Source organism: Pongo abelii, chromosome 5 (assembly GCF_028885655.2).
Source record: "Pongo abelii isolate AG06213 chromosome 5, NHGRI_mPonAbe1-v2.0_pri, whole genome shotgun sequence".
NCBI lineage: Eukaryota > Metazoa > Chordata > Mammalia > Primates > Hominidae > Pongo > Pongo abelii.
Window position 1 is genome coordinate 32,257,358 of NC_071990.2, and position 18,691 is coordinate 32,276,048.

Here is an 18,691-nt window from a genome sequence, read left to right on the forward strand (position 1 = left end):
TACCGAGACCCCATTGCCACAAAAAATAAAAATGAAAATAAAATAAAAAGGAAATTCTGACTGATGCTACGACATAGATTAACCTTAAAGACACTGTATTTAATGAAATGAACCATTCAAAAAAGACAAATATTGTATGATTGCACTTATATGAGGTACCTGGAGTCAAATTCATAGAGACAGAGAGTAGAATGGTGTTGCCAGGGGCTGGGGCAAGGGGAGGATGGGAGCTCGTGTCTAGTGGGTAGGAAGTTTCAGTGTGGGAAGAGGAGTTCTGGAAGTGGAGGGTGACAGTCCACAGCAATGTGAGTGGGCTTCATGCTGGACTGCATACTGGAAAGCGATTAGAATGGCGGATTACATCATGTGTACTTTACTACAATAAAAAACAACAAAAAAAGTGTGTTCCTTGGACCAGTGGCATCAAGATAGATAAGAATCTTGTTAGAAATGGATGGTCAGCTGAGCGCCATGGCTCACGCCTATGATCCCAGCACTTTGGGAGGCCGAGGCGGGCAGATCACGAGGTCAGGAGATTGAGACCATCCTGGCTAACATGGTGAAACCCATCTCTACTAAAAGTACAAAAAAATTAGCTGGGCGTGGTGGCGCACGCCTGTAGTCCCAGCTACTCAGGAGGCTGAGGTAGGAGAATCACTTGAACCCAGGAGGTGGAGGTTGCAGTGAGCCGAGACTGAGCCACTGTACTCCAGCCTGGGTGACAAAGCGAGACTCTATCTCAAAAAAAAAAAAAAAAAGAAAGAAAGAAAGAAAAAGAAAGAAATGCATGGTCTCTTGCCCTAGGCCAAACCTGCTGAATCCAAATCTGCTTTTTAACAAAAATCTCCAGGTATTTGGATACACAAAGGAAGGAGTACTCTTGAGAGTATGTTTTCACAAAGACTGGAGAGACAGCAGTGTCTTCCAGGGCCATCTTCCCCACCTCGCCTCACTCACACTCACTCACCTGTCACACCCACAGCGGACACCGGGCCCACGCGCTGCCCCTCGTGGAGGCCGTACAGGTGCATCTTGTATTTGCGCCCCTGCTCCAGGCCCCCCACGGTGACCTCGCTCTCCTCGCCCCCGACACGCACCACCTGGGGCCGCCCGTCCCTGTCCTTGTACTGCACGGTGAAGGAGTCAAAGCGGCCCTGGGGGACGGTCCAGGAGAGGCTCAGCGAGTCAGGGGAGGATCCTGTCACTGTCAGCTCCCCCAGGAGCGGCTCCTCAGGGGGCTCCGGGGCCTCCGTGCTGGGTTCTGTGGGGGCGGGAGTTTCTTCCTCTGCAGCTGAGAAGAGGGGACAGAGAAGGTGAGGCAGCTTCCCTGGGGGATGTCCTTGGGTCTTGTGAGGAAGGAGAGCGAAGCTGTGGCCATGAGTGGGGGTCCTGAGGTCAGCTCAGAGAGGCCCATCTTTGGAGCTGGGTCTTTGGTGGTCTTGCTCAGCTTACAGTCAACACACATGACAAGCTCTGAGGTCAGGCTGAGGAACTTGGGACAGCCACCAACAGAGCTCACAGGGCCCTTCTCCACCCAGGAAGACCTGTCAGTCCTCAGGGAAGTGGGGAAAGGCAAAAAGGTACCATGGCTCAGCCAAGAGCAGAGGGGCTTCCTGGGCCAGTTCACCCATCACCAGAGAAAGGGAGACCCTCCCACAGGCCCCACTCTGGGGCTCCCATCATTAACTCACCCGTCACCCCGATGACAGACACAGGGCCCATGCGCTGGCCACCATGGAAGCCGTACAGGTTCATCTTGTACTTTTGGTCTGGCTCCAGGCCTGAGATGGTGATCCCATCCTCGTGCCCTGGCACCCGCACCGCCTTGGGCTGCCCGTCCCCATTCCTGTACTGGACTAGGAAGTGGTCAAACTGGCCCTCGGGAACCATCCAGGTCAGGCTGAGGGAGTCAGGGGTGGCATCTGTCACGGTCAGCTCTCCCAGGCGAGGCTTGATGGGGGGCTCAGGGGTCGTGGTGGGCACTGCTTGGGTGGTCTCGGCTTCATCATCTGAAGCTGGACAGACATGTGTGGGGACAGTGAGGTCCCTGGGTTCTCAGTTCAGCATAGAAAGGATGTGTCACAAAACACAAAGTGCCCAAGAGCAGGACGATGCTGCCCACAGCGCCTCCAGCACAACTCTTCTTCCTCTCCTCTCCTGCAGCCTTTCCTATCCCTCACCCTGACCCCCCTGCCCTCGGCCCCCACCTCATCCCCACCTCCCAACACCCAGGCCACCTCTCCCTGTCCCTCCAGCACCGCCTCTCTTTTGAGCACAGCCCCACTCGGCCTCTGCACCCTCAGCCTCCCTGCACTGGGGTCTCCTCGCCATCTTTTGTTCACTGGGCTTCTGTCTTTGCTCCCCAACAAGCTCAGCACACTACTCCCGAGGCCAGAGCTTGGGGCGTGTTCCTGGACCCGGCCCCTCACCAGCTGCCAGCAGCCTCAGAGTACCTCTCCCCCGAGTTCCCCTGGATACGTTCCTCCCCCACCTCCAGTCCCCGATCCTAGTTTGAGCCACTGTCACCTCTCACCAGGAACACCAACTGCCTACTGGCCTCCCTGCCTCCAGGCTCCCTGCCACCCCGTCCCCATCTTTAGCCCCCACGGATGAGCTTCACACAGGCACAGCTGCTGGGGCCATCTCAGCGCAGACCTGGGCAACCACATCCTCATCCCTGGGAGACCCCAGGCCTGTTGAGCGGTCCCCTCCTCTGCTCCCACACTTCAGGATGATCCACTCACTGCAAAGGACACCCCACTCAATCTTCAGTGTCTCTCACACACCATGCTCTTTCTAGCCTCCTGGCCTTTGCACCAGCTGTGATGATTTGACATGCTTCACTTCCTCTCTAAAGCTGTCATCAAGCTAAGGCCTGCCTGGCCTCAGGTCCTGGCTGTCCCCTGGGTACTTGTGGGCAGGGTGACTTCATTGTCCCTTCCCAATCCTGGCTTGGCCCCTGGGCTCCACACGCTCATCCTTCTTTGCTTACTTTCTAGTTTTCTGCTTGTGCCCACAACTGTGAGCCCCATGAAAACATGAACTTGTGTGTGTCACTTTCCAGCTTCCGCCTGTGAAAGAAAAAAGCAGCCCTGACACCCATGAGCTGCCCTTTCCCTCTGCCAGGCCACGGTTGCTTGGGGCTGGCCTAGCACAGTCTGGTCTTGGCGTGGTCCAGTTGAACACAGACAATTTCATGGAACATCAACATCAGACTAGGCCATTTGTCAGTAGGATGGATCAAGACAAGAACAAGGCCAGTCTGTGATCATGTCTCAGTAAGGATGAACTCTAACATTTTCCAAAGCACAAAAATAACCAAACATCACCCATCCAGATAATCTGAGTGATAGCTGCTTCTTTACCAATGGCAGCTTTGGCCTTGCTCTAGTTGACCTCCCCAGAGATACGACTTAGTGAGACGCCCAGTAATAGCGTTATCCCTTCTTCCTGACAGCGTCTAATACAGAGCAAAACCTTGCTTCCTTAAACGCTTTCCCAAAACACCAAACACAAGCCCAGTTCCTTAACAATCTCTTTCTAAAGCCTCTTCCTAAGTCACCCCACAGTCCTCCTGCACTGCATGGAGCATAATTCCATCCATTCAATTTTAGGTGAGTTTCTGGAGGTCGTTGGCCAGAGGACATGGATACCGTACAATTACAGTGCCCGGATCAGGGCATGGAATTCCTTGCTGAATGAATAAATTGGCTCATTGGAGGGAAAGGTCTGTTCCTATTCCTATTCCAATAGTGGGCTTCCAGAGTATGCAGTCGACGTGCTGCCCCTCACTGCCTTCTGCCTTCCTTCATGGCCCCCAGTCAACTTCACAGAGAAAGCACACCACCACCAGGAATCAGGGATGCAGAAACATTCTCTTCAACAGATTTCAAAAGAGCGTCCAATTCCTTTGTCATGAGGAACTTTGCTACTCAAGGGGCGTGATCATGGGCCAGCAGCATCCGCATCATTTCTTGTTGGAAATGCAGAATCTCTGGCCCTAGCCCAAACCTGTTGAATCCCAATCTGCCTCTTAGCAAGATCCCCAAGCATGGAAACGTGCAAAAGAAGCCCGGCTGGTGAGAATATTTTTGTTTTCATGAAGTTGCAGAGAAAGCAACATCTTCAAGGGCCATCTTCCCCACCCTGCCTCACTCACAAACACTCACCTGTCACACCCACGGTGGACACCGGGCCCACACGCCGCCCCTCGTGGAGGCCGTACAGGTGCATCTTGTATTTGCGCCTGGGCTCCAGGCCCCCCACAGTGACCTCGCTCTCCTCGCCCCTGACACGCACCACCTGGGGCCGCCCGTCCCTGTCCTTGTACTGCACGGTGAAGGAGTCGAAGCGGCCCTGGGGGATGGTCCAGGAGAGGCTCAGCGAGTCAGGGGAGGATCCTGTCACTGTCAGCTCCCCCAGGAGCGGCTCCTCAGGGGGCTCTGGGGCCTCAGTGCTGGGTTCTGTGGGGCTGGGGGTCTCTTCCTCTGCAGCTGAGAAAAGGAGATATAGAGAGGATGCCAGGTCCCTGGGGGATGTGCTCAGGTCTTCAAGGGAAGGAGGGAGAAACCACAGCCACTACTGGGTATGTGAGGTCATTTCAGAAAAGCTCATTCTTGGGGCTGGGTGGTCCTGCTCAGCTGACAGCTAACACACATGACAAGTTCCAGGGTCAGCTGTGGGGGACCTGGGACAGTCACCAGCACAGCAAAACTCCCGATGGCCCCTCCCTGCTCAGGAGGAGCCAGGGGTCAGCCTCAGAGGAAGGCCCAAGGGGAGCCCCAGCCACAAGCAGGTCTGTGGTGCTGACCAGACAGACCCCTGTCCCATTCCCCACCAGTCATCACCAAAGAGCAAGAGGGTGGCCCTCCCACAGCACCCACTCTGGGGCTCCCATCGTTCACTCACCCGTCACCCCAATGACAGACACAGGGCCCACGCGCTGGCCACCATGGAAGCCATACAGGTTCATCTTGTACTTGTGGTCTGGCTCCAGGCCGGAGACGGTGATCCCATCCTCGTGCCCTGGCACCCGCACCGCCTTGGGCTGCCCGTCCCCATTCCTGTACTGGACCAGGAAGTGGTCAAACTGGCCCTCGGGAACTGTCCAGGACAGGCTGAGGGAGTCAGGGGTGGCATCTGTCACGGTCAGCTCCCCCAGGCGAGGCTTGATGGGGGACTCAGGGGTCGTGGTGGGCACTGCTTGGGTGGTCTCAGCTTCATCCTCTGGAGCTGGACAGACACGTATGGGGACAGTGAGGCCCCTGGGTTCTCAGTTCAGCATAGAAAGGATGTGTCACAAAACTCAAAGTGCCCAAGAGCAAGACGATGCTGCCCACAGCACCTCCAGCACAGCTCTTCTTCCTCTCCTCTCCTGCGGCCTTTCCTATCCCTCACCCTGAGCTCCCTGCCCTCGGCCCCCACCTCATCCCCACCTCCCAACACCCAGGCCACCTCTCCCTGTCCCTCCAGCACCGCCTCTCTTTTGAGCACAGCCCCACTCGGCCTCTGCACCCTCAGCCTCCCTGCACTGGGGTCTCCTCGCCATCTTTTGTTCACTGGGCTTCTGTCTTTGCTCCCCAACAAGCTCAGCACACCCCTCCTGAGGCCAGAGCCTGGGGCGTGTTCCTGGACCCGGCCCCTCACCAGCTGCCCGCAGCCTCAGAGTACCTCTCCCCCGAGTTCCCCTGGATACGTTCCTCCCCCACCTCCAGTCCCCGATCCTAGTTTGAGCCACTGTCACCTCTCACCAGGAACACCAACTGCCTACTGGCCTCCCTGCCTCCAGGCTCCCTGCCACCCCATCCCCATCTTTAGCCCCCATGGATGAGCTTCACACAGGCACAGCTGTTGGGGCCATCTCAGCACAGACCTGGGCAACCACATCCTCATCCCTGGGAGACCCCAGGCCTGTTGAGCGGTCCCCTCCTCTGCTCCCACACTTCAGGATGAGCTACTCACTGCAAAGGACACCCCACTCAATCCTGAGTGCCTCTCACGTGCCATGCTCTTTCTAGCCTCCTGGCCTTTGCACCAGCTGTGATGATCTGACACGCTTCACCTTCTCTCTAAAGCTGTCACCAAGCTAAGGCCTGCCTGGCCTCAGGTCATGGCTGTCCCCTGGGTACCCATGGTCAGGGTGACTTAGGCGTCCCTGTCTGGTCCTGACCTGAGCCCTGGGCCTCCCTATCACATGCTCACCCGCCTTTGCTTCATTTGCTGGATTGCAGCCTGTCTCTCCATGACATGTCTTTCCATAATGTTGCTATATTCCTTTCACTGTGAGCCCCATCAAGACAGAAATATGTATAGGAAAATGGTAGAGAAGGGCACATTTTCTAGGGCTGTCTTCCAACCCTGCCCCACCCACACTCACTCACCTGTGATGCCCACGGCAGACACCGGGCCCAGGCGCTGCCCCTCGTGGAGGCCGTACAGGTGCATCTTGTACTTGCGCCCAGGCTCCAGGCCCCCCACGGTGACCTCGCTTTCCTGGCCCCCAACACGCACCGCCTGGGGCCGCCCGTCCCTGTCCTTGTACTGCACAGTGAAGGAGTCGAAGCGGCCCTGGGGGATGGTCCAGGAGAGGCTCAGCGAGTCAGGGGAGGATCCTGTCACTGTCAGCTCCCCCAGGAGTGGCTCCGCGGGGGGCTCTGGGGCCTCTGTGCCTGGTTCTGTAGGGCTGGGGGTCTTGTCCACATCCTCTCGTGGGGCTGAAAGGTAATATAGGGGGATACAGGGTTTAAGGGCGACTTGCTTTGCTGGTGCTGTCAACAGAGGCCATACATCAATGCGCCCCTCCAGGGCAGGCTGAGGGTTGGGGCAGCTTTGTGTTCGCCATTCAGTGACTCTTGGAATAAGAGCTGGTGAGGTATCCCTGAGCCCCCGGCCTGTACTGCTGGCAGAGCTGCACTGTTAGAAACCTCCAGAAGGCAACTGAGACATGGTGTCAGGAGCCAAAGTAATTCTCATTTCCTTTGACCCAATAATCCCAGTTCTGGGCATCTATCCTAAGAAAATTATTAAAGCAGGAAAAAGTTATAGCATGGAAGAATTCACGATGGGATTATTCATGACAGCAAATGTGTCAGGAACACAAATGACCCGTAGAAGATGATTAATTTTGTTATAGTGCTTTCACCGCAACACATCAAATAACCATTGAAACGATGATGAATGCTGGTTGTGTAGCCGCAAGGTGAATGATTACAATGTACTTGTGTACAAAAAAGGAAGAGCCAAGAATTTTATGAACACTGATTGCAACTTTAAAACACGCTCTGCATGCAAAATACAGGAAGGGAATGTGCACTACACACATTGTTATTAATGCCGGCAGCTGGGGGAGAAAGTAGGACTATGAGATTCTTTTTTTCTGTTTTTCAAGCTTTCCACATAATGTTGCTATATTATTTTCACTAGAAAAATGTGGGCTAAAAAAGAAATTCTGGGCCGGGAGCAGTGGTTCACGCCTGTAATCCTAGCATTTTGGGAGGCCGAGGCGGGTGGATCACCTGAGGTTGGGAATTCGAGCCTAGCTTGGCCAATATCGTGAAACCCGGTCTCTACTGAAAATACAAAAATTAGCCAGGCATGGTGGCATGCACCTGTAATCCCAGCTACTCAGGAGGCTGAAGCAGGACAATCACTTGAACCTGGGAGGCAGAGGTTGCAGTGAGCTGAGATCACACCACTGCACTCCAGCCTGGGCAACAGAGTGAGACTTGGTCTCAAAAAAAAAAAAAAAAAAAAGAAAGAAATTCTGGGCTACAACAATTAATAATCGAGTGTGGGGTGGGGGTGGGGTAGCAATACAGATGGAACAGGAGGGGCAGAGGTGGGTCCCTCAGCCTGTCCTCTGTCAGTTCTGTGGTTCCCCACAGTGGTGATAGGAACACAAAACTGAACGTGGACCAGAACAGCTTACCCCCAGAGTGTGAATTTTTCTAATGTTCATTTTCCAATAATTTCCCTATTCTCCCTGTTTCCCAAAACTCAGATGGTCCTCTGAACACGCATATGGAAATGAGGGCTCTCCCCCAGGAATCGGGGATGCCAAGTGAGAGTGCTTCCTCTGTCTGGATGGCCTTTGGGAGATGAGCTCGCACCTCACTTGGTGTCACAGAGGTGGCGACCTGCCCTGCAAGAGACCGCCTCTCAGCAGGGCTGATTGTTCCCCATCAGTAGGAATTCTCAAAAAATACTCTAAACCAGGCATAACAATCTGGCTGAGGATGACTTAGAAAAGGCAGCCTGACTGAACATTTGGAATTCAATTCACCTCATGATCCCCACCCTCATGATCCCCACCACATAAAATGTGCTGGAACATTCTATTCTATCTAACAAATAATGCAACCCGTGGGATGTGTTTCTTTCCAGTGTTCTTGCCATGCCTGTTACTTTAAAATGGTTGTGATTAGCATCCTTACAAAAATCTGGGCTCCTTTTTCTTCTTTTTTGAGACTGAGTTTGGCTCTATCCACTAGGCTGGAGTGCAGTGATGATCTCGGCTCACTGCAACCTCTGCCTCTCGGGTTCAAGCAATTCTCATGCCTCCACCTCCCAAGTAACTGGGATTACAGGCATGTGCCACCATGCTTGGCTAATTTTTGTAGTTTTAGTAGAGATGGGGTTTCACCATGTTGGCTAGGCTGGTCTGGAACTCCTGACCTCAGGTGATCAGCCTGCCTCGGCCTCCCAAAGTGCTGGGATTACAGGCGTGAGCCACTATGCCCAGCCTAGGCTCTCTTTTTTCAATGTAACATTATAAAGTAAGGGTCTTATGTTAAAACATTTCAGTGTTGGCATAATAGCTCTTTTTATAGATGCTGCCTAAATTATTTAGTCATCCCAACGTGGTTTGACGTTGGATGTTTCTCTTGTGTGCATTTGTGTATGTGGTTATAACAAAGAATGCTGTGATTAAGATGGAAAGAAGGAAAATTCTCGTAAGTCAGGCTTGGTGTGCGCCTGACATATTTCACTCTTGGAGGTTATCAGTGGTTGACCATTAGAGGGAGGCCGTGCCAAAGTGAACAAGCAAACCGCTAGCACAGGCCACAGCCACAGGGCACAGAGGGAGGGCAGGACACAGGAGACAAGTCTGGACCCACAGGGCTTGGTGAAAGGGCACAGCAGTAAACCAGGTACCCATGAGGGAAAAGTGGTTATCCCCTGAGACCCCAAGCACTACTCACCAGTCAGGCCCACGGTGGACACTGGGCCCACGCGCTGCCCCTCGTGGAGGCCGTACAGGTGCATCTTGTATTTGCGCCCAGGCTCCAGGCCCCCCACGGTGACCTCGCTCTCCTCGCCCCCAACACGCACCACCTGGGGCTGCCCATTCCTGTCCTTGTACTGCACGGTGAAGGAGTCAAAGTGGCCCTGGGGGACGGTCCAGGAGAGGCTCAGCGAGTCAGGGGAGGATTCTGTCACTGTCAGCTCCCCCAGGAGCGGCTCCTCAGGGGGCTCCGGGGCCTCAGTGCTGGGTTCTGTGGGCCTGGGGGTCTCTTCCTCTGCAGCTGAGAAAAAGGGACACAGAGAGGATGGCAGGGTCCCTGGGGGATGTGCTCACGTCGTGGGGAAAAGGAGGGAGAAGCCAAGGCTATGACTGGGGGACCCGAGGTCAGTTCAGAGAGGCCCATTCTTGGGGCTGGGTGGTCCTGCTCAGCTGACAGCTAACACACATGACAAGTTCCAGGGTCAGCTGTGGGGGACCTGGCACAGCCACCAGCACAGCAAAACTCCCGATGGCCCCTCTCTGCTCAGGAAGAGCCAGGGGTCAACCACACAAAAAGGTACAACGGGAGCCTCAGCCCCAGCCACAAGCAGGTCTGTGGTGCTGACCAGACCCCTGTCCCATTCCCCACCAGTCATCACCAAAGAGCAAGAGGGTGACCCTCCCACGGCTCCCACCCTGGGGCTCCCATCATCCACTCACCCGTCACCCCGATGACAGACACGGGACCCACGCGCTGGCCACCGTGGAAGCCATACAGGTTCATCTTGTACTTGTGGTCTGGCTCCAGGCCGGAGATGGTGACCCTGTCCTCATGTCCTGGCACCCGTGTTGCCTTGGGCTGCCCATCACCATTCTTGTACTGGACCAGGAAGTGGTCAAACTGGCCCTCGGGAACCTTCCAGGACAGGCTGAGGGAGTCAGGGGTCACATCTGTCACGGTCAGCTCCTCCAGGCGAGGCTTGATGGGGGGTTCAGGGGTGGGAGGTTCTGTCGAGTCTGGGGCCATTTCTTCATCCTTTCCTGGGGCTGCATCGGAAAATAGAGAGAATGGGTGGGCGTGCCTGGTGGGCCTCCTTTTAGCCAAGGGACTTTGGGATTCTCTTAGACACACCAAGGGCCCACAGTCTGGATGCTGGTGCCCCAAGCTTAGGATATCATTTTTCTGCTTTGAATGCTCAGTTAACACCACACCTGTGGTGAAGTCATGATGCTCAGGCGGCATCCCCGTGATGCTCAGTGTGGCATCCCCGGATGCTCAGGTGGCATCCCCGTGATGCTCAGTGTGCCAAGCAAATTTTTTTTGCAGGACAGAATTGATGCTTTATAAGAACACCAACCAGGGCCGCTTACAGGCTCAGGCCTGTAATCCCAGCACTTTGGGAGGCCGAGGCGGGCAGATCATGAGGTCAGGAGATCGAGACCATCCTGGCTAACACTGTGAAACCCCGTCTTTACTAAAAATACAAAAAATTAGCCGGGCGTGGTGGCGGGCGCCTGTAGTTCCAGCTACTCAGAGGCTGAGGCAGGAGAATGGCATGAACCTAGGAGGCGGAGCTTGCGGTGAGCCGAGATCACGCCACTGCACTCCAGCCTGGGAGACAGCGAGACTCCTTCTCAAGAAAAAAAACAAACAAAAACAAACAAACAAACAAAAAACAGCAACCAGGGCCGGGCGCGGTGGCTCAGGCCTGTAATCCCAGCACTTTGGGAGGCTGAGGCGGGCAGATCACCTGAGGTCAGGAGCTTGAGACCAGCCCAGCCAATATGGCGAAATCCTGTCTCCACTAAAAATACAAAAATTAGCCAGATGTGCTGGTGCATGCCTGTAATCCCAGCTACTCGGAAGGCTGAGGCAGGAGAATTGCTTGGACCTGGGAGGCAGAGGTTGCAATGAGCTGAGATCGCACCATGGCACTCCAGCCTGAGAGCCTGGGTGACAGAGTGAGACTCCATCTCAAAATAAAGAAGAAGAAGAAAAAAAAAAGAAAACAAAGAACACCAACCAAACACAACAGGCAAGTTGTATCAGGAGGTTCATCCACTTGGGCTTAGAAATTCCACCTAATCCTGAGCATTTTTAGAAACCAACTTAGATTTTATAGCTGAGGGTAGAGAGATGAGACCACATGAGGGTATCTTTGCAGCTGAGTTATCTCTGGACCTTGCAGTAGCTCTGCTAACTTACGGCAAAGAGAGCACCTCCAGTGATGCCAGTTCTTTTGGCCCGTGTGAAATCAATTGCTTTGTTTTCACTGATTTCTTTAATCTTTTCTGCTCTTCATAGGGTTTTATTCTGCCTTGATAGTGGTATTACAAATTCATCACATTTCATTTGTCTGTTCTTTTTGAGAACTGAGTCTTAAGCATCTAGCGGGTAACAGCTATAAAGAGCTTACAGAAGCATCAAAGAGCCGAGTTACAGGGTAATGAAGGGAAAATGGCTTATTAAGTTGTGCACATGGCCAATATTTACAATTAAAGTAATAATATCCATGTTAAAAGGATTCAGTGTTGTTTTAAAAATAAATGGGTATTAATTTGGGGGCTTAGAGAACACATACAATTTTTCCCACTGAAATCAGTAATAATTATGAGAATTTGCCCTAAGGGATTTTCAGGAACTACCTACTTTCCTCAGAAGGGAAAGACTGCAGTTATCTCTCACTGTGTGCAAGAGCCAAGCCACACTCCCACCCATCCTTCACGACAGGTATGGTTATTCCTTCTTTACAGAAGAGGAAAAGGAGGTACAGAGAGGTTGTGTGTCTGTTTTTTGTTTGTTTGTTTGTTTGTTTGAGACAGAGTCTCACTCTGTCACACAGGCTGGAGTGCAGTGGCTCAATCTCGGCTCACTGAAACCTCTGCCTCCTGGGTTCAAGCGATTCTCCTGCCTTAGCCTCCTGAGTAGCTGGCACTACAGGCATGTGCCACCACACCCAGCTAATTTTTGTATTTTTAGTAGAGATGGGGGTTTCACCATGTTGGCCAGGCTGGTCTCGAACTCCTGACCTCAGGTGATCTGCCCCCTTCGGCCTCCCAAAGTGCTGGGATTACAGGCGTGAGCCACCGTGCCCAGACAGGTTGTGTGATTCTCTTGAGGTCACACAGCTCAAATGGGCTGAGGCTATGGTCAACCCCAGGTGTGCCTCAGTCTGTGTTATTTTCCTGGTCCCCCACCTCTTTGGGAACCCAAAAAGCCCATGTGTAAAGGATAGAAAACCTGGGGCAACACCAAAGGCTCGGAGTGAAGGCACCAGCAGCACCATTCCCAGGACCTTGGGAGGCTTGGTTTCAGGGAAAGTAAAATAAAGCCACCAGATACTGACAATAAAGGGGAAACTGAGTCTAGTTCAGGGCAGGGCCCAGTGCCCTAATGCACACTCACCAGTTAAACCAACAGCAGACACGGGGCCCACACGCTGGCCACCGTGGAAGCCGTACAGGTTCATCTTGTACTTGTGGTCTGGCTCCAGGCCCGAGATGGAGACCCCGTCCTCATATCCCGGCACTCGCACCGCCTTGGGCTGCCCATCCACATTCTTGTACTGGACCAAGAAATGGTCAAATTGGCCCTCGGGGACTGTCCAGGAGAGGCTGAGGGAGTCGGAGGTGACATCTGTCACTGTCATCTCCCCTAGGCGCGGCTTCACAAGGGCAGCATCAGGGGACTCCTCTTCAGGGGCTGGGAAGAGATAGAAACAATCTTTTCTCTTGCTGCAAGGAGCTGTTGAGGCCCCAGCTGTCTTGAATTCAGGTCAGAAGGTGGGCCCAGTCTGGCCCTAACTTAAGATTGATTTCTGATTATAATCATTAAAGTCTTTTGTGGCTCCCTTATGGTCCCTCAACCATGCCAGGCAGCCTCCTACCTCAGTACTTTTGCAATGACTGTTCCCTCTACCTAAATGTTCTTTCCCCAGATATCATCATGGCTCATCCCCACACTTCCTTTAAGTCTCTGTTCAAAAGCCACCTTCTTCTGTGGGCCTTCCCTGATTACTCTGTTTAAAATTTCAGTTTTCTCAATTGCAATGTATCCTCCTTATATAGACCTGATTTCAGCAACAAATTGGAAAACAACGATTATGAGACACTCGGGAGACTGTAGCACTACCTGGATACTTGATATCAAGGCATGATTGTTCACTTATCAAGGTATGCTAATTGTATTGTGGAATTTTATTATTTATTTGTTTATTTATTTCTTTTGACACAGTCTCGCTGCGTCACCCAGGCTGGAGTGCAGTGGTGTGATCTTGGCTCACTGCAACCTCCACCTCCTGGGTTTAAGCAATTTCTTGTGCCTCACCCCCACCACCCAAGTAGCTGGGACTACAGGCACATGCCACCACGCTCCACTTTTTTGTACTTTTCAAAATTTTTTATTATTATTATTATTTTTTTTAGTAGAGATGGGGTTTCACCATGTTGGTCAGCCTGGTCTCGAACTCTTTACCTCAAATGATCCACCCGCCTTGGCCTCCCAAAGTGCTGGGATTACAAGCGTGAACCACTTCACCTGGCCATATTGTGGATTTTTTAAAGATAATTTTTTAAAAAAGAGATATACCTTTAAATATTTAGTGATGAAAGGATAGGATGTCTGTGGTTCGTTTTAAAATATTGCAGTAGTATAACCACACAATGCAATACTATTTGGCAATAAAAAGCAATGTAGTGGCTGAGAGCAGGTGGCTCATGCCTGCTATCCCAGCACTTTGTAAGGCCCAGGCAGGAGAATTCCTTGAAGCCAGGAGTTTGATATCAGCCTGGGTAACACTGTGAGACCCCATCTTTACAAAAAAATTTTAAAAATTAGCTGAGTGTGGTGGCGAGCACCTGTGGCCTCAGCTACTTGGCGGGCTGAGATAGGAGGATGGCTTGAGCCCAGGAGTTTGGGGCTGCAGTGAGCTACGATCATGCCACTGCACTGTAGCCTGGGCAATAGAGTGAGAATTTGTCTCAAAAAAAAAATCAATCAATCAATCAATCAATAGCAATGTAGTAAATGTAGTACATGCTACATCGATGAACCTCAAAAACATTAGGCTCAGTGAAAGAAGTCAGACACAAAAGAATACATATTGTTTGATTCCATTTATACAAAATGTCCTGAAAAAGCAATCTACACAGAAAAAAGTAGATTAGTTATAAACTAGGGCTGAGGTAGGAATGGGTCTGGACCCAAGATTTCTTTTGGGGGTGATGGAAAAGTTCTAAAATTAGATTGTGGTGATGGCTGCACAAGCAGGTAAAGATACTAAAATCAGTAAGCTGTACACTAAAAACAAATGTATTTTATGCCACATGAATTATATCTCCATAAAGGTGTTAAAAAGAAAACATTCAGGCCAAGTGTGGTGGCTCATACCTGGAATCCCATCACTTTGGCTGAGGTGGGAGGATCACTTGAGCCCAGGAGTTCGAGACTGGCCTGGGCAACATGGCTAAAACCCTGTCTTTACAAAAAATACAAAAAATTAGCCGGGCATGGTGGAGCGCGCTTGTAGTCCCAACTATTCGGGAGGCTGAAGTGGGGGGATCCCTTAAGCCCAGGAGGTTGAGGCTGCAGTGCAGTGAATTGTGACTGTGCCAGTACACTCCAGCCCGGGCAACAGAGTGAGACTTTGTCTAAAAAATAAAAAAATAAAAGAAAGAAAGAAAGAAAGAAAGAAAGAAAACATTCTAGTGATTCTAGTGGAGGAAGTGGGTGGGGCAGAGATGAGCCAGACTGGCCAGAAGTTGATATCTGATTGAAGGAGGGTGGCAGGGTCTTTGTACTATTCTTTCTGTTTATACATTTGAAATTTTATTTAACAAATACTTATTAATTTAATTAATTAGTATTTCAAAAATATGTTCCAATCTCACAAAAAGAGTTATCTATAGAGTTCCAAGAAAAAGCGGAGAGCCACAAACCAGCCAGTGAATCATCTCCCAAGAGGCCTCAGTCCCTGGGGGCCTTTCCCATATGGCTCCAACACTTCTCCTGGATTTGCTCTCTCTGTCCCCAGATCACACCTGTGCTGAGGCTTTAGTGAATAGGGTGTATTATAGATTTGAGGTCTTGGGGTCCTGGGTCCCTAGTGGAGGAGATGCTGGAGGCTGCACTTTCCTAAGACCCAACCCAGAGGGCTCTGCAGTGCACACTCACCCGTGACGCCCACAGCAGACACTGGGCCCATGCGCTGCCCCTCGTGGAGGCCGTACAGGTGCATCTTGTATTTGCGCCCGGGCTCCAGGCCCCCCACAGTGACCTCGCTCTCCTCGCCCCTGACACGCACCACCTGGGGCCGCCCGTCCCTGTCCTTGTACTGCACGGTGAAGGAGTCGAAGCGGCCCTGGGGGATGGTCCAGGAGAGGCTCAGCGAGTCAGGGGAGGATCCTGTCACTGTCAGCTCCCCCAGGAGCGGCTCCTCAGGGGGCTCTGGGGCCTCCATGCTGGGTTCTGTGGGGCTGGGGGTCTCTTCCTCTGCAGCTGAAAAGGAGGGAGAGAAAGTGAGGGGGATGTCCTTGGGTCCTGGGGAAAAGGAGGGAGAAGCCAAGGCTATGACTGGGGGACCCGAGGTCAGTTCAGAGAGGCCCATTCTTGGGGCTGGGTGGTCCTGCTCAGCTGACAGCTAACACACATGACAAGTTCCAGGGTCAGCTGTGGGGGACCTGGCACAGCCACCAGCACAGCAAAATTTCTGACGGCCCCTCTCTGCTCAGGAGGAGCCAGGGGTCAACCTCACAGGAAGGCCCAAGAGGAGCCCCAGCCCCAGCCACAAGCAGGTCTGTGGTGCTGACCAGACCCCTGTCCCATTCCCCACCAGTCATCACCAAAGAGCAAGAGGGTGACCCTCCCATGGCTCCCACCCTGGGGCTCCCATCCACTCACCCGTCACCCCGATGACAGACACGGGACCCACGCGCTGGCCACCGTGGAAGCCGTACAGGTTCATCTTGTACTTGTGGTCTGGCTCCAGGCCGGAGACGGTGACCCCATCCTCGTGCCCTGGCACCCGCACCGCCTTGGGCTGCCCGTCCCCATTCCTGTACTGGACCAGGAAGTGGCCAAACTGGCCCTCGGGAACCGTCCAGGACAGGCTGAGGGAGTCAGGGGTGGCATCTGTCACGGTCAGCTCCCCCAGGTGAGGTTTGATGGGGGGCTCGGTGGTTGCGGTGGGAGGTTCTGAAGGCTCCTCCTCCTCCGGGACTGGACAGAGACATGGAAAGAGAGGACTGAGGTGGGCAGGGTATCCATGGGACTCTGCTGTCTTCTGGACTCTCCCAGCCATCTGAAAGGAGGCACAGTGGGCAGAGTTCTCACCTGTCAGGGCCTCGACACGGACAGGACCCACATGCTTCCCATCACGGAAACCATACAGTGTCACCAGGTATCTGTGGTCGGATTCCAGGCCAGAGAGGGTGATGTCATTCCGGTCGCCTCCTGTACGGACCATTTGGAGTTGCCCGTCTCTATCTGTGTACTGGATTTCGAAGGAGTCAAATTCTCCCTCAGTCACCATCCAGGAGAGATGCAGGGTATGTGGCGTGGCCTCCTCCACTGTCAACTCCCCAAGGTGGGGCTCAGGCGCTGGAGAGGTCGGGGCCGTGGTCTCAGTTTCCATTTCTTCCCTGCCGGCTGGTTCACAGAGACAGGTAGAGACAGATGGCTGGTGTGTCGCTGCACCCAGACTCTCAGGAGGAGTGAGGGAGGAGAGGGAGTGAGGGCAAGCAGTCAGCAATCGAAAGAGCAGCTTTTGCTGCACATGGGTGAATTTCAAAAGCATTGTGCTAAGTGAAGAAATGAAACACAAGAGACTGCGTATTGTGATTCCATTACATGGAAAGTCAAAATGCTGTCTCCAGGATGATCGAAAGCAGACAGTGGTTGCTGGAGGCTGGGGCTGGGGCAACTGACTCTAAAGGGGCACAAGGAAACTTTCTGGATCAATGGAAATGATATAAAATGGGAAGCTCAGAGATCCTATGGCTCAGTCAGACCAGGAGAGCCAGGCGGGAAGGAGGCACAGGTGTTCCAGCTGCCGCACACTCACCAGTTACGGCGACGGCCGAGATGGGGCCCACACGCTTGCTGCCGTGCAGCCCGTAGAGCAGCAGCTTGTACCTGTGGGCGGGGTCCAGGCCCGGCACGCTGACCTCCCTGAGGCTGCCCTCCACGGGCACCACCTGGGGCTGCCCGTCCCTGTCCTTGTACTGGACCACAAAGGAGTCAAACTGGCCCTCAGGGACTGTCCAGGAGAGGCCCACGGAGTTCTGGGTCACGCTGGTCACCTGCAGCTCCTCCCCCAGACGGGGTTTTAGGGGACGCTTTGTTCCAGTATCGTCCATAGCACTCCGGGCCTCTGAGATGGAGACACGGAGAGGAAATGGCTGAGCTGTTTCTGGAAAGCTGGGTGACCTCGACGGGCAGGATTGAGAGGTCTGGAGACAGGGCTTTGCGTGGCTGAGTCCTGCCGGGCTGTGCTAGGGGCTTGTGCAGGGACATGGGGAGCTGGATCTGAGCCGAGTGGCTGGGGCCAAATAATGGTAATGGCAGCCACCACAAGTGACCGTCTGCTGCTTGGCCTGAGGGGAGCAGAGCAGGGACCTGCAGGGAATGCCCCTCACCCGTGGTGCCGTCAGCAGTGAGGGGGCCATGGCGCTTTTTGCCCAGGAGGCCATAGAGGAGGAATCTGTACTTGCGGCCGGCGTCCAGAGGGGTGACGGTGACAGAGCGCTCATGGCCCTCCACGGGCACCACCTGGGGCCCATCTTTGTCCTTGAACTGGACCACAAAAGAGTCGAACTGGCCCTCAGGAACCGTCCAGGAGAGGCGCAGTGAGTCTGGGGTGGGGTCTGTCACCCACAGCTCCCCAAGGCGGGGTGGGGCCCCTGGGCTGGCGTCACCTCGGGCAACTGATGGAGAGGAAAGGTTCTTGTGTTTATTTTTTCCAAAACGACTCCTTGACTGCCTCCCTCTGGGGCTGGAAAAACCCAGAACTGCCCAAATGCTCAGTGCTTCCCCAAAATATTTCCATCACCTCCCATCCTCACCACCATCTCCGTCTGGTCCATGCCTCTCTCCCCTTGACCCAAGTGGGGAGGGTCACCTGTCCTGAGTCACCTCCAGGAAAAGAGATTCCCTAGCTCCCTGCCTCATCTTACTCCCCTTTCTGTCCAGCCTCTTTCCGCCTCTCACAGACTGCTTCCCCAGCAGGGTGCAGCTTCTTACAGACTGGGTCTCTATCTCCTCTTACCCAGGAGCACATGATTTGGCCGGCCCCTAAGGAAAGGGGTGATTTGGCCGGCCCCGAGGAGCACAGGATTCCTGATGGGGGCAGACAGCAGGTGGGGGAGGAAGGATGTTATGACACAGGTAGTTCTCACCCTTCTGCATTCCCTTTCTTATTCTGCACTGGCTGGCCCAGGAGAACTAAGGCTCCCACAGGGCCTGGTGAAGGA

General features: G+C 53.4%; 1 protein-coding gene across 1 annotated transcript in view; it reads right to left on the bottom strand.

Moving 5' to 3' along the window:
* LOC100443502 (tenascin-X) overlaps window positions 1–18,691 on the bottom strand; it is a 67,802-nt gene that overhangs the window by 10,564 nt on the left and 38,547 nt on the right. The window contains exons 15-27 of the mRNA XM_054558718.2: window positions 17,858–18,145; window positions 17,284–17,592; window positions 16,554–16,868; window positions 16,122–16,439; window positions 15,396–15,719; window positions 12,630–12,926; window positions 9,944–10,270; window positions 9,201–9,524; window positions 6,381–6,713; window positions 4,909–5,232; window positions 4,170–4,493; window positions 1,692–2,015; window positions 968–1,291 (exon numbers count right to left, since the gene is read on the bottom strand). Coding sequence (XP_054414693.2) covers window positions 968–1,291; window positions 1,692–2,015; window positions 4,170–4,493; window positions 4,909–5,232; window positions 6,381–6,713; window positions 9,201–9,524; window positions 9,944–10,270; window positions 12,630–12,926; window positions 15,396–15,719; window positions 16,122–16,439; window positions 16,554–16,868; window positions 17,284–17,592; window positions 17,858–18,145 — 4,131 coding nt within the window. The remainder of the gene's footprint in view (window positions 1–967; window positions 1,292–1,691; window positions 2,016–4,169; window positions 4,494–4,908; window positions 5,233–6,380; window positions 6,714–9,200; window positions 9,525–9,943; window positions 10,271–12,629; window positions 12,927–15,395; window positions 15,720–16,121; window positions 16,440–16,553; window positions 16,869–17,283; window positions 17,593–17,857; window positions 18,146–18,691) is intronic.